Source organism: Bison bison, unplaced genomic scaffold, assembly GCF_000754665.1.
Source record: "Bison bison bison isolate TAMUID 2011002044 unplaced genomic scaffold, Bison_UMD1.0 scf7180017864492, whole genome shotgun sequence".
NCBI lineage: Eukaryota > Metazoa > Chordata > Mammalia > Artiodactyla > Bovidae > Bison > Bison bison.
The window spans coordinates 5,438,881-5,450,623 of record NW_011495051.1 but is presented as its reverse complement, the minus strand read 5'-3'; the positions used below and the strand labels follow the sequence as shown (position 1 = coordinate 5,450,623).

Below are 11,743 nucleotides of genomic sequence, written 5' to 3'. Positions count from 1 at the left end.
ATAATATTTATAGCATATATAAATATTATATCATATATAATATATTTTATATATAATCTTATATATTATTTAATTTTATTATATATTATTTATTATTTATATTATTTAAATAATATTATAGATATTATTTAATTTTATGATAACTATGAAATAGAGGCTACTGTTAATACCACTTTGGATAGGAAAACATGAGTACATATCTTGTAGATAGTAGGACCAAAATTTGAACCTTGGGGCGTCTGACATCAGACGTTGGATTCTTAATCACTGCTATAAACCACTCAGTAGGGTCTGACCTCAGACGTTGGATTCTTAATCACTGCTATAAACCACTCAGTAGGTACTCAATAAATGATTCAATGTGTGTGTGTGTGTGTGTGTGTGTATGGTGTGGATCTGTTTTCCATGTATTCACAAAGTAAAAAAACATATGGAAAGATATACATCTAAATGTTAACATTTGGTTCTGTCTAAGGAACAGAGTTAAGGAAAGAATAGCAATAATTATATTAATATTAATGTTGATACTATTTCCTTGATTGTTGATTATTATCAATAAATTGACTATAAAATGTGACCCCAACAAAAAAAATCTGAAAATAATTCACAACTTAAGAAATGAAGGGAAGAAATTAATTGAATCCAGTCCACTGGTGAAGGAAATTAACAGATATCTTAGCAGGGAAAACAATTTCTATCTACCCAACTTTGATAACAAGAAGATGAAAAAAACTTCAGTAAAAACTGAGTCAGAGTGAAACTTGACAGATGTTTGGCTGGGAAAAACAAGATGTACTGAGTTTTGTAACCATATCCGAAATGAAAGGCATGAATTTGGGGTCCCTCTCCACTGACGCAGCAGAAGAATCTCAACTACAATCATCCTGAAAAAGTGTGATTCTCAGTTCTGTAGCAGATGAAATATCATCAAAACTCCCTTTGACATTAAATTTCTTCATCTTAGCTAGAAAGTTTAGTTTATATCTTCAGAAAAGAAAAAAATATCAGGCAGGCTAAAACTCCATAATGGTGAAACATGTGTGTTAATTTTAGGACATCTTTTAATCTTTGGCTTCATTTGGAAATCTGTTTCTTAATGGTTGGAACAATTTGATGTATTAGAGAGGCAAACCAACCAGATTATTTCATGCCAAAAAGCAATTAGACTTGTGATTTTTTTCTGGACAATTTAAGAGAACAATTTTAAGATTGACATACTGCATTGCACATTTTAAAAATCTGAATTATTATATTCATATGTGTGGTTGATTGGATTTATAAATCCTTTAAGAGCATAGTAAGGGCTTCTCAGGTGGTAAAGAACCCGCCTGCCAATGCAGAAGACATAAGAGATGAGGGTTCCATCAGGAAGATCCCTTGGAGGAGGAAATGGTAACCTATTCCAGTATTCTTGCCTGGGGAATTCCATGGACAGAGGAATCTGGTGGGCTATACTCCAAAGGGTTGCAAAGAGCTGGACATGACTGAAGCAACTCGGCACACATGGATGTAAGGGTATAGTAACCTTGCCTTAGGTTTGTAAATCTTCATTCCGTACTTAAAATTTGGGGAGAAATGAGAAAACATGTAAACATGGTAGAAAATGTTTGCAGGAATTTAAATAAGTTTGTTGAAAGGGCTCATTGTTTATACAAATTTAATCTGAAAACTCCATGAATGAATATACACTTCATGAATAAATGTTATATTAATTAATTTAAAATTCACCAGAATACAAATGAAAGTGTTTTCTTATTTTCATTTAGATTTATCAATGAAATAACCACATCCATTAGTTTCAACTTTAAGACTTAATAGAAATTAATGTTTAATATCTGCAACTGTAGAGAACTATATTCAGTATCCTATGATAAATCCATAATGGAAAAGAATATTTTTTAAATGTATATATGTGTGTAACTGAATCACTTTGCTGTATGACAGAAATTAACACAACATTGTAAATCAACTATATATCAATAAAAAGATCTGAATAAAATCTGCTACTATAATGATCTAGTCATTCCACTTCTAGGTATTTACCCTGGAGAAATGAAAATGCAGATTCACACACACACACATAATGTTTATCGTAGCTCTATTGATAATCACCAAAAGTTGAGGTGGGGGTGGAGGAATGAAGAGATCTTGGTCAACTGGAAACAATTCAAATATCCTTCAAAGATGAGTGGATAAACCTTCTGTGGTCCACCCAGAAAATGGGATACTGCTGCTGCTGCTGCTAAGTCGCTTCAGTCGTGTCCGACTCTGTGCGACCCCACAGATGGCAGCCCACCAGGCTCCCCCGTCCCTGGGATTCTCCAGGCAAGAACACTGGAGTGGGTTGCCATTTCCTCCTCCAATGCATGAAAGTGAAAAGTCAAAGTGAAGTCGCTCAGCCGTGTCCGACTCCTACTCAGCCACAAAAAGGAGTGAAGCATTGACACATGCCGCAAAGTGGATGAAACTTGAAACCACAGTGCTTACTGAGAGAAGCTAGACTCTAAAGGCCACTCATTGTGTGATTCCATTTACAAAACATTCTTGAAAAGATAAAACTAAAATGACAGAGAATAGATCAGGAATTCACAGGCGCTAATCGTGAAGGGATTGAATATATGGCGATAAAGAGGAAACCCAAGGAACTTCTTCCGTGGTCCAGTGGTTAAGACTCTGCACTTCCACTGCTGGGGTGCAGGTTTGATCCTTGGTTGGGGAACTAGGATCCCACATGTCATGCAGCCAAAAAAAATTTTTTTTTAATTTTTTAAGTTAAAAAAAAAAAAAAAGGAAGGCCAGGGAGGCCAGGGAAGTTGTTGGGGGAGAGGGATGGAACAGTTCTATTGTCTAATTGTGGTGGTAATTACACAAACCTACTCAGGTAATAAACCCCACAAAACTGTACAGAAAAAAGGCAATTTTTCTGCATGTTAATTTTTCAAACCTTACTACTGGAGCAGATTAAACGTTAACTCACAACCCTTTTATGTTAAAGAGGATGTTCGGTACCCAAGGTATGCCCCCAAGATGTTCGAAACTCAAAACATGATTACAAAGACTTCAGTGTTACCTTCAGAGAGACGACAGTGGTTTTGTTTTCACAGACATTGTCCAGAACGCTGAGGGTGGCATTCATCAGCGCACAAAAGGAAACCTGTATCCAAGCGGGAAGAGCACCTGTGAGCATTGATCAAGCATGAAATGCACAAACTGGGCCACTGAACCCTCCACATGGGGTGGTCCTGAATTCCTGGTGTCACAAGCCTATAGTATTCTCAGGAAAATAAAAACTCACCTTTCAATCAGTATTGGAGTCACAGCACCTTTCTCTCCCATAAGAAAGGAAAGAAACCATCAACCAACAGCAAAACTATTGAGTGGGGTAAAAAGACAGAAGTTCCAATATTTTGGCCGACTCATTGGAAAAGACCCTGATGCTGGGAAAGATTGAGGGCAGGAGGTGAAGGGGGTGACAGAGGATGAGATGGTTGGATGTCATCATTGACTCAATGGACATGAGCTTGAAGAAACTCCAGGAGATAGTGAAGGACAGGGAAGTGCAGAAACTGCATGCTGCAGTTCATAGAGTCGCAAAAAGTCTAACATAACTGAGTGATTGAACAACAAGAACAAAAACAGACAGAAAATGTGTGAAAAAAACAGTGGTCCAATTGGAATATGATTCAGCTATGAAAAGGACTGAAGCACTGATACTCCCTACAATGTGCTTGGGCCTTGAGAGCATGATGCACAGTGAGAGAAGCCAGACACAGAAGACCACATAGTGTGTGATTTCATTTATATGAAATATCCAGAATGAACAAGTCTATAGAGATAGAAATTAGATCACTGTTTTTGGGGGGTTGAGGACAGGAGGGAAGACAGAATAACTGCTAATGGGCATATAGGGTTTATTTTGGTGGTGGTGAAACAGCTTTGGAGATAGAAGTGGCGTTTTCACACCACTTGTGAGTGAGTGTACTAAATGCCTCTGAATTGTACACTTTAAAATGATCAATTTTATGTGTATTTCACAATTAAAAAAAAAAACAACTGTGGTCTGAAGTACATGGGAATTCCAAAGCTAATTTATACATTTATATTTAATATAGTGACATCAATTTCTGAAAATGCTTCTGGAGTCTTTACTCACTAGAATGACTTCATTAGAAAATCAGGATATCCAAATTCCTCTTTGCCTGGCTTGAAGGCTGTGTATCATCCATTCCACATCACACAGATGCAGCAATACACCTCACAAAAAGTGAGACTCCAACACTCTTACTTGTTTGAGTAAATGAATTCCCAAGTTTTAGATAGGCAAATGTCCTTCCTTTCCAGCTTTTCCTGAAGATAGGTGTAAGCAAAAGTGATACTAGGTCACGTGCTTAAATAGAAGGACTGTGCCTTTCACTTGCCCTTCTCCCCTGCCCACCAACTGGAATGCAGATTTGATGGCAGGAGCTGCAGCAGCCATTTTGGACCACAATAAGGGAGTCTTGTGTTGATGATGGAAGAGTATTATGGAGCCATCATGTCAGATCTCAGCAGCTTACATTCAGATTGCTACAAAGAGAGAAATAAACATCTATCTGGTCTAGGCCACGATTATTTTTGTCTTTGTAAAAGCTGCAGGACAATATCCTACCTAAGTGCCTTCTGGGAGAAACCTCGAAAACTAGGAACCTTCAAAAATACTTACATATTTAGGCTCCACCGGTGCTCCCGCATGGCATAACTGGACCTGCATGTTGCTGGGTATCACATCATCTTTACACTTGAAGGGAATCCCTCCGAAGAAAACAAAAGCAACCAAGTCAAACAACCCCAGCAAGTCTGCGTTCATCATCCCCTGCTTGAAATCCATCCATTGCCATGTTATACAATGCAACCATGAAAATGAACCAACTATAGCTACACACTACAGCAGTGATTCTGAGAAGCATGATAGCAAGTGAAGAAAGCAAGTCAGAAAAAACTATACATAGTACAATACCACTTTTATAAAGCTCCAAAGCAAACCATACTAAACAAGGAATGTTTAGAGGGGGAATATTTTAAGTTCAGGAATTACAAACAAAGTTCCGAGTGGGCCTCTCTTCAGAGGACTCAGGGATATGCATTGGCATTGATTATGTTCTAGTTCTTATGTTGCTAAGGCCTTAAGATATACTCATTTTATTATTATACCCCTTTGCCTCCATATAAGTTATCTATACTTCTAACACATCAAATAGTCCATAACTTAAAAATTTTTAAACCTTTCAAAGTTCCCCATGGTTCTCAGCAAAAAGACTACAAAATTCTTTACACAGCACACAAGTCCTGTAAAAGCTGACCTCTGCCCACATCCTCAGATGACATAAACGCCATTTCCCATGCCCTCCTCACTTTGCATTAGCCTCAGGGCCTTTGCACATGCTATCATTTGGAGCACTATGATCTCTACTCTTCATCTAGATAATCCACACTCTTCCTTCAAATTTCTGTTTAAATGACACTTCACAGAGCATATTAAATATCCCACTACACAATGCACAACAAAGTACACTGCAATTCTTCAATTATCACACTCATTGTGGCTATTAAATAATTATGCATGTGCTCCCTTCCCTAGACTATAAGCTCCATGAGGGTAGCTACCATGTCCATCATATCCAGGATTAAATCCTCAGGACCTAGTGCAGGGGACTGTTGAATTCATTAATTAGCAGATGCTCCAAAAATAATTTATCAAATGAGTGATTAATGAATGAACAAGTGAACAGAAAATAAGAGAATATGTAGATAAAGTTAAAAAAAAAAAAGAGGAGAATCCAGAGAATGAGAAAAAGTGAAAATTCTACAAAGCAAGACACAGATTCCATTGCCAAGACAGGTAAGGAGATGATTACTTTGGCAGCTGAAGTTGCCATGTTCCCAGGAGCCTTCTGGATTGGGATGAAAGCCTACAATGCAGCCACAGCTGTAGGAGCCCAGGGTGTTGGTGCAGACAGAATTTGGGCCACATCGTGAGGGATCCTGAAGGCACTCGTCAATATCTGCAAAAAACTCAAAGATATCAAACAGTGCAGAGGAGTAAGGAGATTCTTCTTTCCAAGGAGGTCCAGCAAACTTCCTACACCCCTATGCAGTCTGCCTTTTGATCTATGGAGTTGAGTTTGTCCATTGCTTGGTGCAAAGCCAGGGTGGCAGGTGCAAAAATAGCTCCCAGGGGTGTTGGTGCATGTCCCATTGAAAAGGCACCTGTCAAGGCACTCATCAACATCTGCAGGGAAGAGACCAGGCATGATGCAGATGGGTCACCAAGCCAACAAAAATCACACTTCCCCTTTTAAAGCAGAGGGTGCACATGTGCTCAGTTGCTTCAGTCGTATTCGACTGTTTGCCACCCTGTGGACTGTAGCCCACCAGGCTTCTCTGTCCATGGGATTCTCTAAGGGAGAATGCTGGAGTGGGTTGCCGTGTTCTCCTCCAGGGAATCTTCCCCACCCAGGAATGGAACCCACGTCACTTGCACCTTCTGCATTGCAGGCAGATTCTTTACCACTGAGCCACCAGGGAAGCCCCTCAAAGCAAAGAGTTCTTGCTAAAACATAACAGCCCAATAAGGGACTACATTTCCCAGAATCCTCTGCAGCTAGATGGGATCATATGACTAGCTTCCATTTATGGGATGTGAAGGAGTATGACATGTAACTTCTGGGCCAAGGGGTTAAGAAGTTGCTATAACTTTTCTCTTTTTCCCCACCACTGACTGTAACCAGGAATTTCTTTTAAAAATCTTTTGGCCATGCCCACATGGCCTAAGTGGAACGTTAGTCCCCTAACCAAGGATGGAACTTGCACCCCTTACATTGGGAGCATGGAGTCTTAACCACTGGACCACCAGAGAAGTCCCTGGAACCAGGAATTCTAATGTCTTAAGGGATAGAAGAACCAAGAGATACAAAGAAACTGGTTCCCTATATTACTCCATGGAGGAAAGTTGCCCCTCAGCCAAGAATATCCGTATTGGATTGGTGTGAGGGTAAGAAATCTCTATTTTGTTGATCTAGTTCTCAACTGAGGGACCTTCAGCAATGTCTGGAGAAATTTTTAGTGGTCACTTGGATCCAATGGGTAGAGACCAAAGACCCTGACAAATATCCTATAAGGCACAGGTCAGCATCCCTGACACACAACAAAGAGCTATCCAGCCCCTAAAGTCAATAGTACCAAAGCTGAGGAACCCTGGCCATCTAACCAATGTCCCTCTGAGGGTTTCTGAGCCAGCTGCCATGCTCTGAGGAAGCCCAAGGAGCCATGAGGAAAACTCCATAAGGAAAACTGAAGGGCCAGCTGAACTCCCAGCCAGAGGCCGTTGCCAACTACCAGCCATGTAAGCAAGGTTATTTTGGACCTGCCAACCATGCTAGGGCCCCCAAAAAACCATATGGTCAACCCACAGAATCATGGGCAAAGACAAATGACTTGGGACTTCCCTGGTGGTCCAGTAGTTAAGAATCTATCTTCCAAAACAGGGGACACGGGTTCAATCCTTGGTTGGGGAACTAAGATTTCAAATGCCATGGAGCAACTAAGCCTGCACGCCCCAACGAAAGATCCCATGTACCATGACAAGACCCAAAGCAGCCAAACAAACAAATACTTTTTTTAAAAGAACAAATGACTGTTGTGATAAGTCATCACCATGTTTCAGGGTAGTTTGACACCCACTGAGAAGTCCCCAGAAATGGCGGGGAGAGGTACCTGCACACTTGAAAGCCTCAGGGTTTTCAGGGCTCCACACGCCAGGTGAAAAGAACCCCGGCAAGCAGGAGCAGCTGTATTTTCCTGGGATGTTGGTGCAGACAGAACTGGGACCACAAAGAGTTGAGTTCCTGGAACATTCATCCACATCTAAGCAAAAAATCAAAATGCAGAAGAACAATGAGAGTACAGTAGCGGCTCACAGTCCCATCACTGACTAAAGCCAATGGGTTTCCCTGATTCCTTCAGGCTCACCTTCTTAAACATATTTGTGTCACTACGAAAAGAAAGCATTTAGAGACATGTATGTGACCCATGCAAATCTTCTGATGAGGATCCCCCACAGCTCAGGACAAACTCCACACTCCTCATTAGAACATGTAAGACCCTGAGAGTCTGTTCCCAGCTGAGCTCATTTTTTCCTTTCTTTTTTTTTTCCTAAGATTTTTTTATGTTGATCAAGGCTTCCCTAGTGAGTCAGTGGTAAAGAATCTGCCTGTCAAATCAAGACACATGAGTTCGATCCTTCAGTCCAGAAGATACCCTGGAGAAGGAAATGGCAACCCAATCCCATATTCTTGCCTGGATAAACCCATGGACAGAGGAGTCTACAGTCCACAGGGTTGCAAAAGAATCAGACATGACTTAGCGGCCAAACAACATTATTTTAAAGTTTTTACTGAATTTGTTACAATATTGCTTCTGTTTTATGTTTTGGGATTTTGGCTGTGAGGCAAGTGGGATCTTAACTCCTCAGCCAGGGGTCAAACCTGTACCCACTGCATTGGAAGGTGAAGTCTTAGCCACTGGACTGCCAGGGAAGTCTCTCATATTTTGCTTCTAATGCCTTCATAATCCATGATTCAAATCCATCGATTACCTGTAGGTTCATGAGACTCATTCTCTCTCACCTGTGTTCCCTCAGCCTCAAATTCATCACTCCCCTCTTTTGTTAATGAATTTCAATTCCTCTGCAAGGAATCACTATATCCAAGTGGAGGGGTAGAGAGCATGGATGTCATGAGTTCAAAGCCTGGCTCTGACCCTTATAATCTGTGTTTTACTGGATGTTATTGAGTGAATTATGTCTCCCCAAAATTCATAAGTTGAAGGCCTCCTCTCCCTCAGTGGGATGGCATTTGGATGTGGAAAACAATTAGGTTTAGATAAGATCTTGAGTGTGGAGCTCTCGTGATGGGATTAATGCCCTAAAAAGAAGAGGAAGAGGGGCTTTCCTGATGGTCCAGTGGTTAAGAATCTGCCCTGCAATGCAGGGGATGCAGGTTCGATGCCTGGTCAGGGAGTTAATATCCCACGTGCCATGGAGCAACTAAGCCCTCACACTGCAACTACTGAGCATGTGTGCCACAACTACTGAGTCCATGCACCACAGGGAAGACTATGAGTACCACAATTAAGACACAGCACAGCCAAATAAATACGATGCAACCTGTGTAAAACAGAAATACATGTTATACTTTTGAAACAAGAGGCAAAACGCAAGAGCTCTCTCTCTCTCTGCCATGTGGGGACACAGCAAGAATGCAGCTCTGTGCAAGGCAGGAAGAGAGCTCTCTCCAGAACCCAACCATGTTGATACTTAATCTTGGACCTCCAGCCTCCAAAACTGTGAGATAATAAATCTCTGTTGGTGAAGCCCCCACCCCCAGTCTACGGTACCTTGTTATGGCAGTCTGAGCTAATACACTGGATAAGAAAAGTCATCTCTCTGTGTCTCTGTTTCCTCATCTTTAAAATGAAAGCAATAATAGAACCCACCCAATTGAGTTGTTCAGAGGATTAAATAAGATGATGAGATCAAACCAGTCAATCTTAAAGGAAATCAACCCTCAATATTCATTGGAAGGACTGATGCTGAAACTGAAGCTCCAACACTTTGGCCGCCTGATGTGAAGGGCCACCTAATCAGAAAAGATTCTGATGCTGGGAAAGATTGAGCACAGAAGAAGGGGACGACAGAGGACGAGATGGTTGGATGGCATCCCCAACTCAATGGACATGAGTTTGAGCAAACTATGGGACATAGTGAAAAACAGGGAAGTCTGGCATGCTCAAAGAGACAGACATGACTTAGTGACTGAACAACAATAAATATCTTTAAATACTCAGAATGGAATCTGGGACAGAGCAAATATTATAGACGTATTCACTAGCTAACATAAAAAATGCACTGCAAACGTGTTGCACTTTCTTTGTGGCAGGCAATGAGGAAAATCTTTTACAGGCATCCACTTCATGGAAGCTCACAGCAGCCCTATGAATTGCAAACTAGTATTCCCATTTTTCAGAGGAGAAAACCGAGGCTTCAAAACTGTGCAAAATCACGTATCTTGTGAAAAGCACAACTGCAATTTAAATCCAGGTTCTGTCTGGCTCTGGTATCTTTACATGACAGCTTTCCAAGCTGCCTTGAGTCTCAGGGACTGGGAATTTGAGGATTAAGTTGATATCTGTCCTGCACAGGCCCACCCTGAGATGCTAGTGGTTGCAACCTGATTCAGAGGCAGAAGGGCATGGTGGTTGGGGTATGAAGTCACACTGGGAAGAGCTGAGTCTTAACTCTCTTATTTCCTTTCTACTTGACCTTGGCGATTCCATCACAATGGAGGCTGTTCCTCATCTGTAAGATGGGTATAAAATACCATTGTACCATCAGTTTGTTGGGAGGACTGAATGAACACGTCTGGAAGAGCTTAGTGTCTTGGCTTGTCCAGACCACTGCACCTACTGTTTACTCTTCCTGGAACACCCTTCCCCAGATACCCAGGATGTCACTCCTTCAGGTCTTATATCAAAAATCAACTTCTCAGCATGACTTCTCTCTACCACTCTATTAAAACTACATCACCCTCATGTATTCCCTATTCACCTTTCCTTGAACTATCCCTGACACACAAGATTTCCCTGCATGCATTTTGTTGTTACCTTCCTCTCCCCACATTTCATGATAAGTTCCAGGAGAACAAGTAATTTTTACCTGTGTTACTCACTGCTGTATCCTTCATCCCTAGAATAATGCTTGGCATATACTAGGTGCTCAAGAAGTATTTGTAGAATGAATACATGAATGAATGATTGATTATTGGCTTCAGCTCTACAGACAAGAGCTTTGGACTCAGCTGAGATCCACTTCAACTTCTTTCCCACCACTGCTGTCTTTGCAAACACATTGGACTTGACTCTTCACTTACCTTTACTTACCCTTCACTTACCTTCACATGTCTCTCCTGGTCCCTGGAAATTCTTCTTTCCACTTCTGGATTGAAAACCCGGGTTGCAGACACAAGAGTAGCTTCCAAGACTGTTGTGGCAAGTCGAATGCTCTGGGCAACTTCTGGGATTGGCACATTCATCCACATCTGGTGAGTAGAAATCAAAACCCATGTCAAAGAAGGAGAAGTGGTAAAGATGGGACACTACAAACAGATTATCTCCCCTTGACCCTCCCCAATATCCAGACTTTCCCCTTCTCCCTAACCTCATTTTAAGTTAGGCATGGCCATGAGAATACATTCTGGTCAATTGTATGCACACAAAAAGTGACAAATAGTTTCAAACCATAATGATCATAGATTGTAGAAATGGCTGTCATGTTTTACTCCTCCCTGTGTCCAACCTTGGTATGGGGCTTGTGCCATACAATGTGACATTGCCATTCATCTCTCTACTGTGTGGAGTTGGATTCTGTAGCCCTTCACTCTAGCTGGCTCTAGGACTTGCACTAGCCAATAAATACAGCAGAAGCAACGTGGTGGCACTTCCAAACAGACCTCAGGAAACCTATTTCTGTTCATACTTTGGGTCCCTTACCTCTGTCATATGAACAAACCCCAGGATAATAAGAAAAAAACAAAATGAAAGAGACACAGATCATCCTGGATGAGCTGCAGATATATGAGGCAGCCCAGCCAAGATCAGCAAAGCTGACACACAGCTGACCACAAACACAGGAACAAGCCCAGTGGAGACC

At 41.2% G+C, this 11,743-nt stretch overlaps 1 protein-coding gene across 8 annotated transcripts in view; it reads right to left on the bottom strand.

Moving 5' to 3' along the window:
* EMR1 (egf-like module containing, mucin-like, hormone receptor-like 1) overlaps window positions 1–11,743 on the bottom strand; it is a 71,174-nt gene that overhangs the window by 24,951 nt on the left and 34,480 nt on the right. For 7 of the 8 annotated variants that reach the window (XM_010828252.1, XM_010828250.1, XM_010828251.1 and 4 more), the window contains 5 exons: window positions 10,986–11,132; window positions 7,753–7,902; window positions 5,895–6,041; window positions 4,703–4,791; window positions 3,071–3,154 (listed from right to left, as the gene is read on the bottom strand). In XM_010828252.1, coding sequence (XP_010826554.1) covers window positions 3,071–3,154; window positions 4,703–4,791; window positions 5,895–6,041; window positions 7,753–7,902; window positions 10,986–11,132 — 617 coding nt within the window. The remainder of the gene's footprint in view (window positions 1–3,070; window positions 3,155–4,702; window positions 4,792–5,894; window positions 6,042–7,752; window positions 7,903–10,985; window positions 11,133–11,743) is intronic. The other variant, XM_010828247.1, reaches the window with a different exon arrangement.